The sequence below is a fragment of the Leopardus geoffroyi genome, chromosome D2 (assembly GCF_018350155.1).
Source record: "Leopardus geoffroyi isolate Oge1 chromosome D2, O.geoffroyi_Oge1_pat1.0, whole genome shotgun sequence".
Classification (NCBI taxonomy): domain Eukaryota; kingdom Metazoa; phylum Chordata; class Mammalia; order Carnivora; family Felidae; genus Leopardus; species Leopardus geoffroyi.
In genome coordinates this window covers 8,215,718-8,240,148 of record NC_059334.1, presented here as the reverse complement: position 1 = coordinate 8,240,148, position 24,431 = coordinate 8,215,718, and the positions used below count along the sequence as shown (strand labels likewise).

Here is a 24,431-nt window from a genome sequence, read left to right as displayed (position 1 = left end):
ACACCTACGTGCCTGCTCTGTCCTGACATGGTCCAGGTCACCCCCTGCCCCGCCCCCCCCCCTCGCTGGTTCGGCCGCTCCCTCTCTGCACTTCTGGACGCATAGATTTTTGCTTTAGTTTCTCTGCTTACTTTAAATCTGTACTCAATTCTGGCCTTGCCCCCTGTACAAAGCCCCGAGAATCCCCTGACATCAGGAGTCTCCCTGACCAGGCAATCTCGTCGAGGCTTCCTCATCTGTATCTCTAGGGAGATAACACAAGGAAGTGTGAAGAGTTGGATTTTGGATTCAGATGACTCTGGGCTCAAGACCCAGATTTGCTCCTAATTCTTCGATATTTGGCCCGAGCCAGCGTGCACGTCTTCGGAGGCTCTTTAAAATAGGGTAAGCATAGCACCTTTATCCCAGAGAGGTGGGCAGGGATAAACGGCTTGGGCCATGCCTTTGATAAATGCCCCAGAAGTTAGTAAGCGCTCAATGATGTTATTACTACCCTCGTTGGCTTGAGATTCCCCGGCATATTTGAAATTCCGTATAAATCACAGGATGAGGACCAGGTTTTCCTGTTTCATGGCCTGTCTCCTGCCTCTAACACAGAAGAGGTGCAGGGTACATTTTTGTAAATGAACGCCTTGTAACTTTAAGGGCGTCGTTCGAAAACCTCTTTGGCAAGGATCTCAAAGACACTCCTAGAAGAGTCTAGTCCTCTGAGTTCCCAAGTCCTTGCACAAAGTAAGCTTAAGGTGGAACTGAAAAGTTCCAGGTTAAGAGTGTCTCCCCTCTGGAAGCTACCAGTGTTTGGATTCCCGAGCACGTAATACCAAATCAAACTAAAAATATTAAGTTCACATGATTTATGAGAGTGATAGTGACGTATCTTGAGGCTTCTACCAAAAACAAATTATAAATTAGAAAAGAATGCTTGTAAATAAAGCACCGAGGACCAGAAAATCCAACCTGATTAGGAAATGCAACGTTGTGATTTAATTTTAATAGAATTCCATTCAGCTTAAGGCAAACAGTGTGGGCAGATCCTGTCAAGGGGAATGAAGATGTGTGTGGGTGTAGAGCCCTGATTTGAATGAAAGGTATGCATTTGATTAGGGAAGCAGAAGCAGATGTAGCTGGAAAAGCAAAGTATGGGAAACTCCGAGCTATAGCTAGGGAAGTCAGGATTTGGTGGAATAAAATAAAAAGCAGTCGAGACACGGTAAATTCTGGTGCAGCGGTATTTCACGGTGAAAACACCCTTGGAGGGAGGAATAGGGAAGATGAATCAGTGGGAAAACTTGTAATTGAAGATGTTAAGGAGGAAGCAATAAAGCTTTTGCAGAGAAAAGCTGATGCAGTCGGTTAAGCGTCTGACTCTTGATTTTAGCCCAGGTCATGATCCTATGCTTCGTGAAATTGAGCCCCTCATGGGGGTCTGTGCTGACAGAGGGATTCTGTCTCTCCCTCTCTCTCTGCCCTACCCTGAGCTCGCAAGCTCTCTCTCTCTCTCTCTCTCTCTTCCCCCCCCGCAAAAAAATAAACTTGAAAAAAAAGAAATACTACATTGGATCAGCGTTTTGGAAATACAGTTTTTTTTTTTTCAATTTTTTTTTTTCAACGTTTATTTATTTTTGGGACAGAGAGAGACAGAGCATGAACGGGGGAGGGGCAGAGAGAGGGAGACACAGAATCGGAAACAGGCTCCAGGCTCTGAGCCATCAGCCCAGAGCCCGACGTGGGGCTCGAACTCGCGGACCGCGAGATCGTGACCTGGCTGAAGTCGGACGCTTAACCGACTGCGCCACCCAGGCGCCCCTGGAAATACAGTTTTAATCCTAGTTTAGGATTAGACTAAGTCATAGATATGCCACTTCAGCTCTCTCTGTGCGTAATACTCACAGCGGAAAGCAGAGGGCTGGATTCCATTAGTTTCCTGCAACATACGAATCCTAAGAGACAATTTTAGATAAAACATGGAGGAACTTTAAAATTTTTAATAGTTGTGGTTTTTCTTTTTTTTTTTTTTTTTAATTTTTTTTTTCAACGTTTATTTATTTTTGGGACAGAGAGAGACAGAGCATGAACGGGGGAGGGGCAGAGAGAGAGGGAGACACAGAATCGGAAGCATGCTCCAGGCTCTGAGCCATCAGCCCAGAGCCCGACGCGGGGCTCGAACTCATGGACCGCGAGATCGTGACCTGGCTGAAGTCGGACGCTTAACCGACTGCGCCACCCAGGCGCCCCAGTTGTGGTTTTTCTTAATGACCTTGCTTATGTCGGGTTACACTAGCTATGCATTGGCAGAATGATACAATCTTTAAAAAGAATCTTGACTTTTGCTTCTAGCCACAGGAGAATAACAGCGTCTGGAATTACCATTCTGCCACAAAAAACCGGAACACTGGAACCCAAGTCATAACGGTTTTGAGACACTGGACATCGGGCCACACAGGACTGTTATCACTGAAGGGAAGGACACAGATGAGGTATTCTCTATGCAAACCTTACTTTTCTGCCTACTGATCATTTCTAGATCACAGCAAAGGTAGAGGAACTCCAAGAAAGTTCAGTGGGGGTGGGGTAAAGCCACGGATGCCAGGGAGGCCACTGTGGTTGGAGAAGAACATGGGCCAGGTGCTTTGGGATCTGCACGCCCTGGGTTCTGCTCACACAGACCCTCATCCCTGGGGCTTCCTGGAAAACCACTTCCCAGGTGAGGAGGTGACACTCAACAAGAAGACGTATGACCACCTGACTCCCCTCCACAGCCTGCCTGGGGCCCCAGGCCGTCTGCATGGGTATCTCTTTGGAAGGCTCACTCTGATGCACAAGTAGGACAGTCCAGAGCCCAGTAGCCTTTGAGGGGCCCCTCTGATGCCCCCTGGTGCTGGGGCTTCTGCCTGAGCCCCTACTAACTGCCTGAGCCCACTGGGCAGCTTTTTCACCACCCTGGAGCCCTCTCCCAAGATATGGACCCAATGGAAACAGTAACGCCTTTGGCAACGACAACAACAATAACAACAACAAAGGAAAGAAGGGAAGGCAAGGAAAGGAAAGGAAAAGAAAAGAAAGGAGAAGACAAAAAACTCAGTGGTCTAGCTGACTAGTGGAGGCAGAGACTGGAATTCAGGGAGAAGAACAATAAAGCCTGTGAGTCAGAATACCCGAGAAAGAAGCGGAAGCCAGAGAAAGAGCTTCTGAAATAGCGGATGGCATCTCACGGAGCTCTGGCTGAATGATAACGTGCCCATGCTAAAGGCAGAATCCCGCAAGAGTGGACAGAGTAAAACTTTCAGAGAAAGAACAAATGCCAGGAAACTATAAGCAAAACAGCTTCTAGAGTGCACACAGTACCCGTAGGGATTCATTGAAATTCTCGCCGGCCAGCACGAGAGACCTTTCAGAACACCGCGGGGGTTGGACGGGGGGCGGGGGGGACGGGAATTCAGTAGAGACTTCAGCAAATAGATGTGTCAGTGGCAGGGCAGAATTTCCTTAGAGGAGAGATTGCTCTAGACTGGCCCTTAGGTGATGAAAAACAAAAACAAGCGTGTCTCGAAATAATCAGACTTAGCTGCAAACAAACTGACTGCCAAAAAATTCCTAACCCCGTCTAAAGGAATAAAAGTTAGCACTCAGTGCCTGGCAAGCCAATAGCCTGGCATCCAATAGCAAATGATTCAGCATGCAATAAGGCAGGAAAATATAACCCACAGCCAGGAGAGAATCATTCCGTAAAACAAACTTATAAAAGGAAAGATAATTGCGTGAACAGAAAGTATGTTGAAATAGGTCCTGAAAGATGCTTACTGTGTTCAAGGATTTAAAGGAAAACATAAAAAGGGGTGCCTGGGTGGCTCAGTCGGTCGAGTGTCTGACTTCGGCTCAGGTCATGATCTCACAGTTCATGAGTTTGAGCCCCCCGTAGGGCTCTGTGCTGACAGCTCGGCGCCTGGAGCCTGCTTCACATTTTGTGTCTCCCTCTCTCTCTGCTCCTCCCCTGCTCATGCTCCGTCTCTCTCTCCCTCTAAAAAAATAAATAAACATTAAAATAAAGAGAAAGACATAAAATAAAGAAAGGAAAAACAGAAGGTATAAAAGAGACCCAAATGGGATATCTACAGATGGAGAATAATAGTCTCCAAAATAGACAATGCACCAGCCAGGATTATGGCAGACTAGACACTGTGTAAGAGAGAATTTGTGGGTATGAGGACACCCACAGACACTATTTGAAATGAAGCACACAGAGGGAGGACGCTGGGGAAAAAGCACAGCTTCACTGACTTGTGGGTCAACAGCAGGTGTCTAACATACAAATTAGACACCCAGGTAAGTGAAGGTACCAACGATACTCGGAGAAATGATGAACAAAACGTTTCTAAATTTGATGAAAACTGTAAATCTGCAGATCCACGAAGCCAGTTGAATTCCAAGCAGAATGCACAACAAAACCACCTCAAAGTTCAATGAACTCAAAATGCTAACACTCCATTGGTAAAAAGAAAATCTTAAAGCAGACAAAGAGGAAAAAAAGACAGTCCAAAGACACGAATATAAAAAATCACAGACTTATCAGCAACTGCATGCCAGAAGGTAATGAACAGCATTTAAAAGGACCAAGGGAGTAAGAACAAATTAGGAAGCACGTCAGTCTAAGGTTCTCTTGTCCGAAAAAAACAAGTCTTTTAGAAATGAAGACAAAATGCCTTCACTGATCAGCCCAGCCGGAGACTCTGGGGGCCTCTCAAACTTTTCCCAAGGATATACACCCACCATTTCTCTCCCTCTCTCCCCAGGGGTGGGGATGAGGCCCCCAGGGACATACAAGTCAAAACCATGATGACATATGCTCAACTCCTGTTGGTGGCTATAACAAAAGCAATACTAGTAACAAAACAAAACAAAACAAAACAAAACAAAACGAAATGAAACAAAAAAAAACCCAAAACAAAACAAAAGAGAAGTGTTGGCCAGGTTGTGGAGAAACTGGCCCCTAACACATTGCTCGTGGGAATATAAAGTGGCACAACCTCTGTAGAAAACGGTATGGAAGTTCCTCAAAAAATTAAAAACAGAACTACTGTATGATCCAGCAATCACACTTCTGGTATCTGTTCAAAAGCATTGACATTAGGGTCTTGAAAAGATACATAGACGTCCATGATCATGCCAATAGTATTCACAATAGCTAAGGTATGGAAACAACTTAAATGTCCGTTGACAGGTGAAGGGACACAGAAGATGGACTTTATACGTAGATATAATGGCGTATAATTCAGCCTAAATGATGGCAAAACAAAGACTCTTTCAGACAAACACTGAGAATCCATCGCTAGCAGATAGATCTGCCAAACAAATTTGAACAAAGTTCACCAAAACAAGAAAAATAAGGAAACTCTGTCAGCCTAGAGCCCGACGCGGGGCTTGAACACATGAGCCGTGAGATCATGACCTGAGTCGAAGTCGGACGCTCAACCGACTGAGCCACCCAGGCGCCCCTCAAGCTTTTAACCAAAGAGACAAAACAATAGTCACAATAATAATAATAATAATGATTTGTTATTACCATTAATAGTAGTTTACTATTGCTGATAAGAAATTTCCACAAACTTGGTGGTTTCAAAGAATATACATTTATTTTGTCACTCTGGCTGTGGGTCTGGGTATGGCACAGCTAGTCCCCTGCAGCTCAGGGTGTCTCCCGGGGCTGCAAATGAGGGGTGGCCAGCCTTCTTTCTCAACTGGAAGATTTACTGGGGGATTCGTGGGCTTTTGAGTTCATCCAGGATGTAGATGTAATTGATCTCACAGCTGTATGATTGAGAATCTGGTTGTTTGCTGGTTATCTGCTATAGGCACAGATCCTAGAGGTCATGTAGGCTTCCTCCACATATCTGTCCTCTTCATCAAACCAACAAGGGAGATCTCTTCTCCAGTCTGCTTGATGGATTCTCCTATAATATGACGCAATCAGGAGTTGACGTTCTTTGCCATAAACGTGATCCAAACAAGGGTGTGACACCATTACCTTTGCCAATTCTGTTGGCCAGAACCAAGTCTCAAGGGCGTCCCACACTCAAGGGGAGAGGGTTACACCAACACACGGGCACTAGGAGGTGAAAATCATTGAAGCGGTCACCTTATAGGGTCTGGGCGCCACAGTATTATTTTAAGAATCCACTTGCTTAGAGAAAGGAAAGCTATTTAATTTTGCAAACATCCGTCCATCAGTCTAATAAGGTCTTGGTAAATTTCCTGCGGTGCGTCCTGTCCGAGGTAAAAATCCACATGATTGTAGTGTGGAATCAACTTATAGTAAATAAGCCTGGGAATTTGGGGCAGTAAATTCTCAACGTCCTTGAGGTCAGCCACACGGTCGTGTCCTCCGCTCCACACAGCTGTGGGCACTTGCATCTTGGTCACGCTGTACAAGGGAGGTGTGAGCTAAGTATGATTAGAGACGGAGAGAAAAAACCAGATTTCGCAGAAAACCACATCGGGGGAGTAACCTTATCGATTGTTAAGCAAGTTCTTCAAATGCTAAAAGTATGCAGTTAGAATGCACTTAATGATTTCCAAACATTAAAACGTTAGAAGTGCTCGAGAGCACTTCTGTGCAATGGTATGAACTGTGAATAAAGAAAAAGATAACCGTGATATTTCTGATTTGCACGTTGGGGAAAATAGGAAAGAATCCTTGAGGAAGGGGGCTCTTATTTCTGTGGGGGACCATCTTCCTTTCTTAAAAAAACTTTTTTAAAGTTTATTTATTTTGAGTAGGGGGGATGGTCAGAGAGAGAGAGAGAGAGAGAGAATCCCAAGCAGGCTCCATACTGTCAGCACAAAGCCTGACATGAGACTCGATTCCATGAACCATGAGATCATGACCTGAGCTGCAATCAAGAGTTGGTTGTTTAACAGTCTGAACCACCCAAGGCACCCTTATGGGTGACCATCTTTCTAGTAGGGCTTGGCATTCGGAGTATGTCCTTTTGAAACAATATATATGTGTGTATATATATATATATATATATATATATATATACACACACACACATATATATATGTATAGGATAAATGTAAATACCTCTTCTCTGGTGCAGAAATCTGGGCTTGGGGGGATTATTGACACTTGAGCAGACTCTTTGGGGACCACTGAGACCAATGGATGAAAACAGTTGAAGTATGACGTGAACAAGGAGCCAGCCTGTTCCAGAGAACGTGATGTCTTTTCCCTTCTCTCTGGGATCCAACAAATCCCATCCCCCAGCTCCTCAGTGGCCCCGGATGACCCGGCCTGGCCAATCAGTCCTTCATCCCTCTGGCCTCAGTGACTGGATGAGAGATGGGCACATGGCTAAAACCGGGCCAGAGTTCTCTCTGGAACTTTCTGCCAGTGCTCCTGAGAAAAATACTGGCTTTTTCTTCGGGTTTGTGGTGGAAAGAACGATACGAGTTGAGCACACGCAGTCACAATCTTACTAGTTTTGAAATAGCCTGAGAAGGGAAAGAGCATTTGTGAGCAGAACTGGGAGAGAGAGGGAGGGGCGCAGGGAGAAGGAGAGCCGGAGGACAGCGTTCCAGTTCCCAGCCATTGTGAGCTGATCACCACCCTGTTCAGTACAGTAAAGCAGTAGATAGATTTTTTTTAAACCTAATGTCACGTTGTCTCCTGCCATGCACAACTGAGAGAATACGGACTGCCACCATATTCCAGGGACCGAATTGCGTTTTCCGCAAATTTGGATGTTGAAACCTTAACCTCTAATTTGACTGTATGAGGAAGTAAGGCTGTTAGGAGGTAATTGGGGTTAAATTCAGTCATAAGGGCCAGGTCCTAATTAAGTAGGACTGGCAGTCTATAGGAAGGGGAAGAGAGAGATCTCTCTCTCTCTCTCCAAGCGCACTCGCAGAAGAAAGGGTACGTGAGCACATGGCAAGAAGGTGACTGTCTACAAGCCAGAAAGGGGCTCCTCCCCAGAGCCCCACCAGCTGGACACTGACCTTGGACATCCAGCTTCCAGAATGTGAGAAATAGATTTCTGTGGTTTAAGCCACTCAGTCTATGGTCATTCTTTTTTTTTTTTTTTTTTTTTTATGGCATCCTGAGCAGATTTCTACACTGTTGTTAACAATTTTTGGCAGCAAGGTTAGGAAGAAAAGGTAAGGTGGACAAAGACGCAGATCCTTGGGAAACTGTAACCTTGGCCAGGGAGAGGTTTCCTAGACTAGTAATGTACCTGATGACTGGGTTGGGGGGGGCGCTGGCTGGGGGACCGTGCACCTTCAGTTCTCTCGGCAGGGCGATATACAAGCAGAGATCACGGGCTCGACCATCACCGAAGTTACTGTTAGTCGATGGGTTGGTGTCTGAGTCTTAGAGTTACTGAATATCTTAAGTATGACACCTGTCCCCTATCTTGCTGGGAGACCGTGGCCCTGGGCTTAGGAGCAAGTGATAAAGGAGGAGGTGAGAAGGCAGCGACAAGGCAGGGAGGCCAGGGAGCACAGATCAGGGCTCACAGTGGTGCTTTAAGGGCTGGGGAGAGCCTGCGCAATGCCCCAAAGGCCAAGAGCAAACTGGGGCAAGAGGAGGCATGCTTTTCCCGACTCTGGGTTTCTCAGCGGGATAATACAAAGCATAAATACTTAGATGCAAAGATGGAGAAAGTTAAAGAGTAGAAAGACAGCTGTAAATATTAGCAAGCTTCGTGGCAGGAGAGTGGGGTTGAGGAGCCCCTGAAATCAGAACACATTTACTGCAATGATTTAGGATGCTGTGAAGGATGAAAGGAAGCTCAGGAGAAGGCAGAGCCAAAAATGAATATGCAAATCAGGATGCAAATGAGACATGCTGACTTTGGGCCAAGATTTTTTTTTTACTTAGTAATGAAGGTTTGGTGATTACACTGACAATTATGCCCGTCTTATTTATGGTCATTGCTCATAGTTGTGACAAAGGTCATTGCTTTTTACACACACATGTTGTTCACCCTCAGCTAGTTTGGTGTTTTCCATTTCTTTCCCAAGGTCCCAAGCAAACGATTCATATGTAATCTTGAATCACCATGTATCCTGAAGATGGGAAAGATCATCCCTGTGACACAGCTCTCATCCAAGTTGACGTTTAACTCTCACAAAGTAAGCTCATCCTCCAAGACTCTTTCCTTTTAGCAACTATCTACTCTTGCTAGGGTAAGAAATTGGTTACTCACAAGACAAATTGGGACGTTGACATAGTATGTGGGTCTGTGTGTGGCAAGCAGCCTAGGAGAAAACTATAGCAGTTTGGGAGGAAAATCAGATTCTTCACTCCAGCTGAAATTATGTATCTTCTCTATTGCAGTGACTATGGTGGCACTGAAAATCTGCTTTTTTGAAAAATTTCCAAATTTCCATACCCCTTATTTGAAAAACTCATGTATCTTTGATGGCCACTTGTGTCACCTGAGTTCCGTCTATCAGCAGGAAGCCAAAATCATGTATGGATTTTCTTATAAACACTGGGAAAAATAACAACAAATAAAACACCATGTATTTCCATTCAATAGAGAACTTTGGCTTCAAAAGTTTTCATAGATTATGTCAAGAAATATCTTGACATACCACTCTCTGGCAGATATCAGTACTTCTTCCTAAAAGTGATATTTCTGTCTAGTATATCTTTAATGATACACACACACACACACACACACACACACACACATATGTTAAAGGAACAGTAATTGTCATCCCAAAGAACTAATAGGGCAGTGTTAGTTCATTTTATAATAGATGGGTAAGAAATGAGAGCATATGTTCCAGAAACAAAGATTACATATCTTTAATTCTCCTTTTAAAATATGGTCTTGGGGTGCCTGGACAGCTCAGTCAGTTAAGTGCCTGACTCTTGATTTCGGCACAGGTCACGATCTCACGGCTTGTGAGTTCGAGCCCAAAGTCCGGCTTTGCGCTGACACTGTGGAGCCTGCTTGGGATTCTCTTTCCATCTCTCCCTCTGCCCCTCTCTCTCTCTCTGTCTCTCTCTCTCTCAAAATAAGTAAATAAATGTTAAGAAAAACATGGTTTTAATTAAGTGCTGAGAGTGTCTACTTTTTTTGATGTTTATTTATTTATTTTGAGAGAGAGAGAGGGAGGGAGAGAACTGGGGAGGGGCAGAAAGAGAAAGAGAGAATTCCAAGCTGCTACCTCGGGGCCCGACATAGGGTTCCATCTCACGAACTGTTAGATCATGACCTGAGCTGAAAGAGTTGTACGCTTAGTCGACTGAGCAACCCAGGTACCCCAAGAGTTTCTATTTTTTGAGAAGGAATAAGGAGGGTTATAAAATCCAGGAACCCCTGAGTCATATCCTGGTTCATTACGAAGCTAAATAATTTTGACAATTTACCTAACCTCTCTGAGCCTCTGCAAACGTGGAGGCAATCGTATTTACCTTGTAAGGTTATTGTAAGGATCAAAACTAATATGGAAACATTAAATTTTTTTTTTTTTAAAAAGGGGCGCCTGGGTGGCTCAGTCAGTTGAAGGTCCGACTTTGGCTGTGGTCATGATCTCATGGTTCGTGGGTTCGAGCCCCGCGTCGGGCTCTGTGCTGACGGCTCAGAGCCTAGATCCTGCTTCAGATTCTGTGCGTGTGTGTCTCTCTCTCTCTGCCCCTCCCAGCTGTCTCTCTCTCTCAAAATAGAAACGTTAAAAAATTTAGAAATAATGGTACGGAACGTGGTAAGAAACCAATAAGTGGAATCTGATCTATATAAAATATGTGGCACAGTGTTGGAACCTAGCAGGTACTTAGTGAGTGGGGACCGATGGCCACGGTCATCCATGTACCTGGTGAAAGTGCATCATGTTCTCATCAGGGTTTCCCCAGTCAAAAGCTTGGAACAGACCAGAATTAGCAGCCTACGATAAAATAGAAATAAAAACACATTACGATGATATAAGAACACAACACGCGTTTAAAGACTGTAAACAGAGGCACACCTGGGTGGCTCAGTCAGCTGAGGGTCTGACTTCAGCTCAGGTCATGGTCTCACGGTTCGTGTGTTCAAGTCCCAAGCCGGGCTCTGGGCTGACAGCTCAGAGCCTGGAACCTGCTTCGGATTCTGTCTCCCTCTCTCTCTGCCCCCCCTCCCCAACCACTCTCTCTCTCTCTGTCCAAAAAAATTTATAAACGTTAAAATAAATAAAGACAGTAAACAGAAAATATACAAAGGGGATGACATTACATCCCACTCTTTAGGCACAAGAGCTAAAGTCCAGTAAAGATTAATAAGCCGGATAATAAGACTGATACGAGCCGATAGAGTAATTCACAGAACTGACTGACCGTCTTTTACTCTCCTCTATACCTCTCCAGTGAAAATTCTCAGATAGCAATGTGTTTATTTTTTTAAGATTATTTGTTTATTGAGAGGGAGAGGGAGGGAGAGAATGAGTAGGGGAGGGGCAGAGAGAGAGAGAGAGAGAGAGAGAGAGAGAGAGAATCCCAAGCAGGCTCCGTGCTGTCAGCGCAGACCCCGACATGGGGGTGGAACTCATGAACTGTGAGATCATGACCGTGACCCGAGCTGAAACCAAGTCAGATGCAGAACCGACTGCACCACCGAGGCGCCCTGACGACAACGTCTTCGGGTGTTATAACACTCTACAGAGGAGCGTCTACAAGGATGCTGCGATTGAATGATTCTTGACCATCTTAGCTTCAGGAATTGTCATCATTTTTTTTGAAAGAGGCACCAGCTGTTCATCGACATTGAAAAGTGACTGATGTTTTCCTACACAGCTGTGTCCAGTATCCCTGTCACGGTGTCGTCACTACATTCCCTGTTCTTGAACACTTTTTGTTGCTCCTGAAGGGAACGTGCACGTGGAGTAGCTTCAGCGCTTCCCATGTGAGGAGCTCTGTCCCCCCAGCAGCCAGCCGTGTCGTCAGGAGCGGGGCCACATGCTGAGTGTCTGAGACACCGGGCACGCCACTTGGACATTTTCATGTTCAGACTTCCGCTACGAGAATGGAAATGGTCATACACCTGCACGCCTGGGGCTTCCTCCTTCTGTGACTTGCCACCCACGCTGGACCGAGGAAGGAGGTCACGTTCATGTTCATCTCACATGTTCCAGTAGGCGATTCTCAGTCTGTCCCACGGTTTTTGTTTTTGTTTTTGTTTTTTTTCCTGAACTTGAATATCAGAGATTTTTTTTTCACACTCATTGATTTAATCCTGATGCTTCGTTTAAAATTATTCCCATCATGCTCTCTATTGACAGAGGCGGTCCGCCGCGGTCGGTTTTCAGCAATGGGAAGCAGCAGCGTGGGCTCCTTAGGTACCGGGGTTCTAGCAGCAAACAGACCTGGTCTCAGTCCAGGCTTAACGGATTATTGAATGTGTCATCCACGGCAAGTTACGTATCTCCCCTAATTCCCGTCTGTGAAATGGGAATGATGACATTCTCCTCATAGTGAAGATCCAACTGGGTGATGCATTAAACAGGGTGCTAGGTGGGGCGCCTGGGTGGCGCAGTCGGTTGAGCGTCCGACTTCAACCAGGTCACGATCTCGCGGTCTGTGAGTTCGAGCCCCGCGTCGGGCTCTGGGCTGATGGCTCAGAGCCTGGAGCCTGTTTCCGATTCTGTGTCTCCCTCTCTCTCTGCCCCTCCCCCGTTCATGCTCTGTCTCTCTCTGTCCCAAAAATAAATAAACGTTGAAAAAAAAAAATTTAAACAGGGTGCTAGGGTGTAGCACCTAGAAATGCTCAACAAACCTCTTTTTACTAACATTACTACTCTCGTCATTGTCGTCACCCTTGCCGTAGCCATCCGCATAACTTATGACCAAGTGTCTCACCTCATCCCCCTCCCCACCCCCCTGACTTATTTCTGTCCTCAAGAGGACTTTCTGCCACAGGAGAAGAGATCTTTTTAAGAGCAGTGAGCTGTGAGACACGTAAGGGACAGGCCAGGACATTTGTGGCATAAGGGGTATCGATGCCCTCGTGGAAAGACTGTTAAGAGAATTCAGTGAGACCAAAGGAAATCACACGTACGAACAGCAAGGACTCAGGGAAAGTGAAATTGGAGCTGTGTTACCCACCACAGACCCTCTCTGTCTCCTCACCGGGGGGAGACATTCTGTCCTGAGCATCTTTCTTCCGGCAGGAACTTGAGGGTTTATCTCCTGGGCGTGGAACTCTTCAAAGGAGTTCAGAAGTCCTCAACTAGTGTTTCAGGCTATCTGCAGCAGTGATTCTCAACCGTAAAGCATGGAGCAAACTTACAGGGGTAGAGGTGAAAGTGTAAACTCGTAGGGATCTCGGATATGTCAAAACTTTGGGAAGACCCTTCTCTCTCCCCCCCCCCCCCATACACACACACACACACACTCATCACACTTGGTTCAGAAAGCTGGGCCAATTGAATATGACTTCTCCCTGAACTTGCTGAATATTGAGCAATACGGTAGCATACACACACATTTAAACTGAGAGTGAAAACAGAAACCATTAATCTATTTTCATCTCTATCTCATACTTCACTTGCGCAGAGTAGAGCATTATTTCCACACTCTGAAATGGCCCATTCGCCAATAGGAGGATGCGCAGATCTTTCCGGAATAGCTCTATCATGTTATATAAAGTTCCGTTAGAACTGATGGTTTCCCAAAAGAGGAAGTACAAACCTTCCCTAGAAAAGGCAGTTGGGAGTAATCCAAAAATCAGAGTTCAGTCCAAATAGGTGGGAACCAGGCCCAAACACCAGAAACCGAGGACACAGAGAACAGCAGAGAGAACAGGGAATGAACACGAGTTGATGCTGATTTCGGAAGCATCCACCTGACAGAGGCAGGTGCCTGAAAAACCCCGCGATGGGCTCTGGGAGTCCTCCTCAGGGCTCTCGGGGCGATGTGTGTGCATCAGACCAGGAGTAGGGAGCACGTACCTGGGCCCAGTGCAGCATGGTCTGCACAGATGTTCCCGCAGAGCTCTGTGCCAAATAAACATCCAAGCGACTCTGCAAAATGGAGATTATTTCTCACCGGGAGGCTAATCCTATGACCACACCGCAAGTAAACTTGAATATTCTCTTTCTCTCTCTGGGGAATAAACATGAACCATGCCCTCTTTAAGAACCGTCTCCTCCCGTAGCTCTGTTCTGTCCTGTATAGTCTTCATAAAGCCCACAGAGGCCATCCCGCCGGTCAAAGACACGAACATGCCTTTTCTCTCCCGCCTCACCTCAGATGGCCCAAGAGTACAGGGGGGGTGAGGGGTGAGAGCCCCAGTGACCTTCATCACCCTGTGTTAAGTCCCAAAGGACATTCTGAGAGAGTTGTTCATCATGAGACATTGAGAAAAGATCTAAATGTTTCCTTTGCCTTCTGATTTGAAAAACATAGTATTCCACAGGGCTCTCTGAAAGTCTGTGGAACATAATCCATCCAGGATTGTAACCTCCACTGACATTTAGACTTTTTTTCCGGATTAAGAAAAAAAAAAACTTGATATTTTTCATTGCCATTTTTTTTTTTTTTACATTTTAGTATACAAAACGGTTATTTTTCCACCAAAGTGAGCACAGAAAGAGCTTGGAGCTTTAAAAAAAAAACACTACCCGTCATGAGCTAGCCAAACCTACTGAATCAATATCAAAATCTCCAGGGTTGAGTCCTGGACATGTGTATTCCTTCAAAGTTCCACAAACTCTACTCAGACATCCCTGGATATCCTCCACTAAAATAGACATCCTTGCAGAGATTCCATAGGCCGGCCCCCAACAGTTAAAAAAAAGGAGGGGGGGTGCAATTTGACTGTATAAATGTACAACGAGGGCCCTCAGTGAATGTTCTAGAGGGTCACGTTAGGAAGTCTTCCTTTAGCAAACTCTGAGGCCATATCGAGAAGATGCTTTTGAAATTATCCCTCTTGTGTTTGCTTACAGCTCCTTGCCAGCTCTGCCTACATGATATGCTACCATCTAAGCGATAGGCACGTGCAATCCCCTCGGTAAACGGAGAAAACAGAAAAGGAGTGTGAAAAGGCAGGGGTTAAGGCATGCTTTGCATAAACGGCTATTTACAAATCTTGTCTGAAAGCAAGAAAAGTGTTTAATCAGTGCTCTCCAGTAACAGAGGGAGACTAGGCTCTGGGCGGAAATCTGTGAGATAGTCGGAGACCATTTTCAACTATGTCCTGCTTCTGGTTTCAAAGATTCCTCCTCTCTGGCTGGGGAGTGAACAGTAGCTTTCCGTCTTCCACCTCCCCCGTAGTCAGCTCATGGTGACTAAAGAAGAAAAGGAGGGGCGCCTGGGTGGCGCAGTCGGTTGGGTGTCCGACTTCAGCCAGGTCACCATCTCGCGGTCCGTGAGTTCGAGCCCCGCGTCAGGCTCTGGGCTGATGGCTCGGAGCCTGGAGCCTGTTTCCGATTCTGTGTCTCCCTCTCTCTCTGCCCCTCCCCCGTTCATGCTCTGTCTCTCTCTGTCCCCCCAAAAATAAATAAACATTGAAAAAAAAATTAAAAAAAAAAAAAAAAGAAGAAAAGGATTTCAGCTGGAGAGGACTCACCAAGAAACCCAACTGATCCCTCTCAGTGTCCCTTCAACTGTGAATCTGTAGCTATCATTGGAAAGCCATCCCTTAATCCCAATGGATTAAAGAAGTCAGTGGTTCACAAAATGACTATTTCTAGATCACCTATGAAAGTGGAAAATGGGTTTAAAATTACAGATGCTTGGGTATACTGAAATTCTACTTCAGTAGGTCTGAGATAGGCAGACCTCAGGCACAGCGAGATAAATTTCAAAACCATAGTCTTCATGTCAGTGGAGGACCTTTCCAATGGCGGCGCTTTGGCCAACAGCAAGGGTTGGTGAGAATGTTCAGTGGCAAAGCCTTCTCAAATCCTCCTACTAAAGCAGGTGGAACCTCCTCCCGCCCCCCAGCTTCAGTGGAAGCCATCAACATATAATTGCAAATCAGGAGACAAAAAGGAGACCTTGAGATGTGGCTTTCACACAATTCAGAACACATTCTCCTCTCCTCTGTGCAACAAAATAATTGCTTTTCTGGATCCGACTACTTACACATACCATGTTTAAGTTTTTTGGGTCAAATCCACTCAAAGTAAACAGGAAGTTGCTGCAGAGATGACGGAATAGCTTCCGGTTGCATACCTTGGTGGCAATGAATTGGTCAAAAAAGGTATGAGGGTAGAACATCTTGTCACCAAATAACGCCTGCAAGATCAATTTAAGATGCCGTCAGATTTCATGGATGTGGATGTCAAAAGTGGAAAGTGAGTGGTCATTCAGCCAAGGACTGGACAGAGGTGATATCTGCTCAGTGGCAGTCCTCAGTAAAATGGAAAGGCCTGGTAAATTTTGTTTTTGGTTCTCCCAACCCACCTTCGTGGTCTTCTCAACACATCTCATGATTCCCTTTCCCAAGGTCCTCTACTTGGGGTGTTTTTCAGAATGCCCTCTGAGAAATTAGCCACCGTAGGAAATTGATAAGGCTTTGGAGTCACAGATACTTTGGTTCGATTCTGGACTCTGTCTTTACACCTTAAGGAAGTATTTCATTTCTATTATCCCGAACTTTCTCAATGACAAAATAAAAAATTAACATGCTATGTTGTAAAGGACTGTTGTCAAGATAATAAGTCATGTTTAAAAGGTACCTACTGAATCTTCTAGAAGCTAGTAAACATTCCCCAAACAATAGCTATTATTACAAGTAGTGAATGATATAGACTTAATGAGCCATTCCTTCCAGAATCTTTTAGTAAACGCTTCCAGAGGCAAAACTTAATCTCCCTAAAATGAATCTTTACTAGTGAAATTTCAGGCAATGTTGCCAGTGAGTTGAACTTACTTTTTGAACTCTAGGAATCCCTTCAAATTAGAACATACATTCATATCAAACTCCTGTGCATATAAGACGAATCTTACCTTTGCTTCACAAAAACTAGTTTTATAATCTTAGGATAATAAACTAGATATGAGGATGAAAAAGTATCTTTTAATTCTTTTGGAAACATCCATTTACAGTAAAAAACAAAACAAAACAAAACAAAAAACAACCAAAACAAAACAAACCTCGCTTATCTTTTTCCTGGAATCCTTTATTGACTGGTGATTACAACAATCAATTAGATTAGATTAGAACAATAATAACTAACATTTATTTTTATTGCGTTAGTGCACGATAAGATCTCAGGCTATCTTTGGTAAACTCGATCCGGTGAATTCCTCCTGGGTAGAGTTGGTTGAATTCTGAATTTGAAAAGCGGTTATTTTATATGATCAAAGGTAATCTTCATTGAATGGAATATTTGATATCCCATGGAATATTAATGAATCTATGACCCACCGTGACTTTATCTACCCCTTCCTACGGGAGAGGGGGAGGGAGGAAGGGAAAAAAAAAGAGGCTATAATTGTTAAGCTAGTTCAAATCGCATTTCTTTAGGTCGGGAAGGCAATAATTAACCATGGCAGACATTATCTAATTCATTCTGGCCTCTTATTCATTTTGTCTCAATCGCTGGGACACTTGAGCAATATATTAGATAATTTATTAATCCACTTACCAAATTGTAACTCTTCCTGTGTAACTGTCTACATGGTAATTAGTAGTAGCCACAGACACATAGAGAGAACTTTTTTTTTGTTTTGTTTTTAAAGAATGGCTTCTTTAAAAAAAAAAAAAAAAGACTTTATTTTTAAGTAATATCTACACCCGGGGCACCCGGGTGGGCTCGGTTGGTTAAGCATCCGACTCTTGATTTTGCTCAGTCGTGCTCTCGCATTTGTGAGTTCAAGCCCCGCATTGGGCTCTGTGCTGACAACGACTCTCTCTCCCTCTCTATCTGCCCCTTCCCTGCTTGCTCTCTATTTCTCCATCAAAATAAAGAAAAATAAACTTAACACAAAGTAATATGTACACATGGGGCTCAAACTTAAACCCTGAGATCAAGAGTCACGCGTTCTACTGACTGAGCCAGCCAGGTGCCCCTGAACTTACCTCTGAAAAGAACGTTTTCATCTATTCTGTTCTCAAGTGCAATAATCTAAATGGAGTGGTTGGCACATGAATAAGTAATGAAGGTAGGAAGCAGGGTCTGGTTTTCACCAGTGAACATTTTTCTTTTTCTTTTTAACATTAGAAAAAATTTTTATAGTGTATTTGTTTATCTGGAGAGAGACAGCACCAGTGCGACCAGCGCAGAGCCCAACGGGGAGCTCAAACTCACAAAACCACGCGATCGTGACCCGAGCTGAAATGAAGAGTCCACTGCTTACCCGACTGAGCCACCCAGGCCTCCCCTAACATTTTTCGTTTTCAACGACCAATATCTTCATCATCCACCCTTGGCAGAAACTCCGTATGAAAAGGAAGTACCAGTTCAGAGAAGTGAGCAACCGTGGAAACATGATGTGAAGAAAGAGGTTAGGGGCATCTGGGTGACTCAGTCGGCTAAGCGTCTGACTCTTGATTTCACCTCAAGTCATGACGTCCCGGTTTGTGAGATGGAGACCCAAGTCGGGCTGTGCGCAGACAGCGTGGAGCCTGCTTGGGATTCTCTCTCTCTCTGACCCTCCCCCATTCACATGCACTCTCTCTCTCTCCCTGTCTGTGTCTCAAAATTAAAGAAACATTCCAAAAGAAGAAGAAAGAGGTTCCATCTGCCATAAAAGGCCCTCGTTCTTTATTCTGACAGCCGGTATTTCCAAATACTGGGTGAATTAGCATGGCAGTCGCTGACTTTACCTCTACACCCATGCATGAGTGACTCTGCAAAACGGTCATATATTTACCCAGGGACAAATAACTGCTCCTTCCCCCTAACCTAAAAAGAGAGGAGAGTAACGCAGGCCAGCCAGCCACACAGCGCCCATTTGTATAGCGTGGCAAACGTGGCTTGTAGAATGTAATTCCAAGTTCATTCTGGAGGGGGCGTGTGTGTCCCATAACAGCACAAGATTCTTCAATTTGCTCTTTCGGTAACTGGGTGAATTTAAAAAGGCACCACTCCTTTTGGGTACATGGCTCCATGCCAGGTCACATGACTTGCCAAGACGACCATGGGCTGGATGCAGCTGTCCGTGGCTTGCTGAGCGCGGCACCCTAAGGATCCCGGACTGACTTCTTCAGGCTGGCATTGGAAAGGGGGGGGAAATAGCTACACAGAAGAAAGAGCACCCACCATCGATGACCCGGTCAGATCTGGGTTCAAGTTCTGGTTCTGTCACCCACTAGCTGGGTCATTCGGGACAGGCTGCTTAGCCTCTTTGAGCCTCACGGTTTTCTTTTAAGAAACGAAGACAATACTAACAATGCTCACTGTTTAAATAACATGTAAGGAGCAAAGGGTCAAAGCAAGCAAGATACAAGAACACGTAAATGCCCGGGGACCAGACAAGGGGCGGGAGCGAAGGAGGGGATAAACAACTGGCAAACAGGAAATCTGAAACGCCAAGTGCTGTGGCTTTGAATCCAAAATAAACTCAATGAATACTACTAGATAATATCTACTGAATACCTGCCGTAGGCCTGGTACTATGCTTAAACATGTATCATCTCAGTGAATCTCCCAAACAACTTGACACATTTTTACCCATTTTTTTACTCATTCATCCATGCATGCGTGCATTCATTCATTCACTTTCAACTTTATTGAGGGATAATTGGCGCCATAAGACACTAAATATCTTATAAACGAAAGTTTGTACACTTTGACCTACATTTCCCCATGTCTCCTTCCTCCAGCCGCTCGTAGCCACCGTTCTATTCCCCTTTTCTAGGAAATTGGCTTTTTAATATCAGATTCTACATATAAGGGATTCAGTACAGTATTTGTTTTTCTCTGTCTGGCTTATTTCATTTGGTGTTATGCCCCCCAGTTTCACCCATGTTGCAAATGGCTGTATTTCCTTACTTTCTTTTGGCTCTTTAATACTCTTTAAAATTTTCCCATTTTCATTTGTTGAGAAATCTCTACACTGTTTTCCATAAGGGTTATACTAATTTACATTTCCACCAGCAGTGTATAAGGGCTCCCTTTTCTCAACATCCTTGCCAACAGTTGTTATTTCTTGTCTTTTTGATAACAGCCGTTCTAGAGGTGACTGGGTGGCTCAGTTGGTTAAGTGCCTTACTCGATTTCAGCTCAGGTCATTATCTCAGGCTTCATGAGTTCAAGACCCGCATCCGGCTCTTGGTTGGTAGCTTGGAGCCTGCTTGGAATTCTGTTTCCCTGTCTCTCTGCCCCTCCCCCGCTCATGATCTCTCTCTCTCTCTCTCTCTCTCTCTCTCAAAAATAAATAAACATTAAAAAAGATAATAGCCATTCTAACAGGTAGGAGGTAATACTCCATGGTGGTTTTGATTTGCATTCCCTGATGGTGAGTGATGTCGAACATCTTTCCATGTACCTATTGGCCATTTGCATGTCTTCTTTGGGAAAATGCCCTCTTTAAAACTGGATTAGTTGCTTTTCTGCTATTGAATTGTATGAGTGTTTTATATATTTGGTTATTAATCCCTTATCAGATACATGGTTTGCAAATATTTTCTCCTATTCTGTGGGTGGCATTTTCAACATATTGAAATGTTCCCTTTGCTGTGCAGAAGCTTTTTAGTTAGTCCCATTTGTTTATTTTTGCCTTTATTGCCTGTTCTTTTGCTGTCTTACCCAGAAAATCATTGGCCAAGACGAAGGTCAAGGAGCATTTTCCCTATGTTGTCTTCTAGGAGCTTTATGATTTCAAGTCTTAAATGTAAGTTTTTAATCCATTTCAAGTTAATTTTTGTGAGTGGTATAACATAAGGGTTCGGCCTCATTCTTTTGCATGTGGCTATCCAGTTATCCAAACACCATGTATTGAAGAGACTATCTTTCCCCCACTGTGTCCATAGCACCCTTGTCAAAATTTAGTTGGCAATAGGAGTGGGTTTCCTTCTGGATCCCTAACACACTGCTCTATGTACCTGTTTTTATGCTAGTACAATACTGTTTTTATTACTATAGCTTTGCAATATAGTTTGAACACAGGAAGTGTGGTGCCTTCACTTTAGTTCTACTTTCATAAGATTGGTTGGGCTATTTGGGGTCTTTGTATTTCCACACAAATTTTAGGATAGGGTTTTCTTTTTTTTTTTTTTTTCTGTGAAAAATACCATTGGAATTTTGATAGGGACTGCACTGAATCTACAATTCACTTTGGGATGTATGGACATACTGATGGTATTAATCCTTCCAATTTGTGAACATAGGCTATCTTTTCATTTATCTGTGTCTTTCTGGGTTGTATCAGTGTCGAATTGAATCACCATGGGCTAATTTAATTATTTCTCACAAACCCAAATCTCTGGCTTCCATAAAGATTATCTTACTTTTATCCGCTTTCACTGAAATCACAAGGATCGCTCTTAGTCAGCCCTGGGAGAAGCCCATATCAATATGGAAGAGAAAAACACACTAAGCCACATGGACCAATTCACTTCAGCCGAATAACTGATCAGATTAGTTAGCCGTCAGCCAGCACAGAGAATCTGGACTTCAGGATATTGTCCAGATTTTGAGGACTTGACAGACAGAGAATCACTAAAAGCTGGACTTTCAGTGATGGGGAGAAGGTATGGTCTGTGCAAATCATGACAGCAACAAGTAGCTGATATTTATTAAAAGCTTAGAATGTGCAAGTCCTGGTTCTAAGGGATTCACACGTCTGACCTCAATCCTTAAAGCAGCCCTATGCGTGGGAACTATTATGATCCCCCCTTTACAGATGAAGAAAATGATTCCCCAAACATTTCAGGTCTTGACCAAATTTACCCAGCTAGCTAGGATCCAACCCCGTGCCATCTGGCTCCGTGTGGTGATTTTAACTACTACTCCATACTTCTCCTGAAAAACCAGGGGCTGCCAGAGAGAAATTTAACCTACTAGATTAAACAAATCAATTAATCAAATCAACATTTGCTTTATCTGTGATTGAGGAATGACACGGACAGAAGCCTGTAGATGTGGATTTAGACAATAGCGTAGAATGGCATCGGAGTGAGCTCTCTGAACCCTGTTGGTAAAATTACACCACGGTACGTCTCTATCGATAGCTTCTATCTGTCATCGTCTCAGAAGTTTATAAAATGCCATTTTGTCTAAGGTTCTCTTCTCTTGAAATCAGCAAAAACGGAGCTCGTTTTAGTTACTACAGATTTAAACTTGGAGGAGCCACATACCTTGACTACTTTTCTGTTAAGAGTTGTTAATTTTTTCATAGGACTTTGGGTGTATTTCACCGTGATGACTGGAGCCAATGCGAAAAATATCTTAATCCTTTTAGCCAGCTCTGGATTTGTAGAGAATGCTATGAAAGCTGGAAGGGAAGAAGACACTAGTTTGTAGGTTTCGAACAATTCTTCATTCATCGTAAATGATAGCAAAAGTAGTCCTATTAAAAAGAACAACAACAGCAACTGAAACAACAACAACAACAACAACAACTTAGAGTAAGTACCATCTGTAGGAAGAATTCTCTAAACTTCTCAAGGGTGGAATTGACTAATTCAAAATACAGTGACTTTCCTGTCCCTGGAGAATTTAAGTCTACTGGTAGAGAGTGTTGCAGAAAGGGTTCAAACACCCACTGTGGGGCATACCTAGGTAAACCCCAAGGGCCATTCTCCTTTGGCCATGCTCCTTAATACTAGACAACATTGGGCTATGATTGTGGCTTCCCATTCAGTAGCTGTGTGGAGATTTGAGCACGTTACCTCCCCACGCAAGTCTCCGCTTTCCCAGTCTGCCAATGTGGAAAACAGGATCCTTCGCGGATGAATCTTTTGAAGGTTAAATTACGTATGCATAAAACTGAAGGTATTATTTGGCATTCTCACCATTAGAAAGGATTTCCAAATTCAGCCGTTTGTAACACATGGATGATAGCGATCTCAAATGTTTGTAGGTCGCATGAGAGGTGTGGGGAAGATGCATCGCCTAGTACGGGCGTGGAAAGACCTACTTTACGCCAGAAACCTGATTAGGATCCAGATACAGAAAAGAGCCTGGTGGAAATGGTGTTGGTATTGTTGAGGCGTCTAGCTAATGGGGATCAGGGAAGGGAGCGAGGTGCCTCGTGGCATTGCCCACACGGCCTCAGTGCCTCTCGGAACTGCAAAAAACACTGATGGTGACATTTCGTCCCCACGATCTGTAATTCTCTGCTTTCTTCTTGGTGTCCTCATTAGGCTGCAAGCTCTTTAAGGGAAAGATGCATATGATTTTTGTCTCTGCCTCCCCAGCATCTAAACCGGTGTGACAAATGTGTGTGGTATACACAAATGAATAATTCTCTCTCCCTCGGGCTTAGCTATCAATCTCCAACAATCTCCAAATTCAACGGGGGGGGGGGGGGGCAGCCTGTGTGTGTGTGTGTGTGTGTGTGTGTGTGTATCCCTGTTGTCATCCTTGTTTTAGTTACTCTTCAGAAACCAGCCAGAGGGTTTCCCAGGTCGAGTCCACAAGCTAGAGACACTGTGCAGAGGGAGGTAGCCCTGACCCCTTCCTCTGACACTCTCAGGTCACCCCTGCCCAAACACACCGATGGTGGTGCCTTGGGAGTGGCCCACGTAGTAGAGTCGCTCTTGTCCCGTTTTCTCTGCAATAAAATTGATTGTGGCTGGAAGGTCGTAGTTAGCCATCTCATCCAAACTGCCAAAGAGAAAGAACAACAAAATTGGAGAAAAAGCACCTCATTGTCAGGCCTACAGTGTTCGAACACCTTACTACAGCCACAGATACTTGGCGCTTGTCGATTTAAGACTGGAGTCAATATATAGCATTAGGCATCTCTGCACCCTCTGAGGATGTCACCTGGATTGCAAGAGTAACAGGGTTACGAAACCAGAGTCAGAAAAATCTGCTTTGTAGAGGCCCACAGAGGATCTTCCTGTAAGGCTGGTCATGTTTCACCTCACTCTACGGCAGATTTACCAAACTCCCTTGAAAAGAACAATTCCTGGAATGCCTACGTTGTAAACAGAATAAAGCAAGTAGATTTGTAGACCTCAGCCTGGACAGACGGCCTCGGAATTTCCGGGGAAGAGGCCTGGTAATCTGCACGTTTTCACAGGGCCTCTTTTCCTGTGCAGAGTTGGGAAAACGCTCCCCTAGGACATATCCTCATGCTGTCTGTCATCACCCGTGACACAACAGCCCTGGGGTGTGGAGTCAGCAAATGCCATGTGGCTTCTAAGAATGAAACCAAGGAACAAATGACTTCAGCGACCTTCAAGGCAGACTTCTTAGCTCCTGTGTCAGCACGGGGCTTCCTGCTGTAATGAAGCAGCCGTGCCCCAGGGGCACTGCTCCTCAGTCATTCTGTGGTCAGGCTTTCTCTTTCTTTCCCCGGGACCTGGCTCCAGGGACGGCTT

General features: G+C 44.5%; 1 protein-coding gene and 1 long non-coding RNA gene across 8 annotated transcripts in view; one reads left to right on the top strand and one right to left on the bottom strand.

Moving 5' to 3' along the window:
• Positions 1 to 5,608: 5,608 nt before the first annotated feature.
• LIPK (lipase family member K) overlaps positions 5,609 to 24,431 on the bottom strand; it is a 49,312-nt gene continuing 30,489 nt past the window's right edge. For 5 of the 7 annotated variants that reach the window (XM_045439469.1, XM_045439468.1, XM_045439472.1 and 2 more), the window contains 6 exons: positions 23,600 to 23,709; positions 22,239 to 22,375; positions 16,082 to 16,228; positions 13,936 to 14,007; positions 10,828 to 10,899; positions 5,609 to 6,438 (listed from right to left, as the gene is read on the bottom strand). In XM_045439469.1, coding sequence (XP_045295425.1) covers positions 6,199 to 6,438; positions 10,828 to 10,899; positions 13,936 to 14,007; positions 16,082 to 16,228; positions 22,239 to 22,375; positions 23,600 to 23,709 — 778 coding nt within the window. In that variant the 3' untranslated portion in view covers positions 5,609 to 6,198. The remainder of the gene's footprint in view (positions 6,439 to 10,827; positions 10,900 to 13,935; positions 14,008 to 16,081; positions 16,229 to 22,238; positions 22,376 to 23,599; positions 23,710 to 24,431) is intronic. The other 2 variants (XM_045439474.1, XM_045439473.1) reach the window with 2 other exon arrangements.
• LOC123577349 lies at positions 6,817 to 14,171 on the top strand. The gene is made up of 3 exons (XR_006701817.1): positions 6,817 to 9,135; positions 11,856 to 12,499; positions 12,733 to 14,171. It is a non-coding gene; the product is annotated as an uncharacterized LOC123577349 (long non-coding RNA).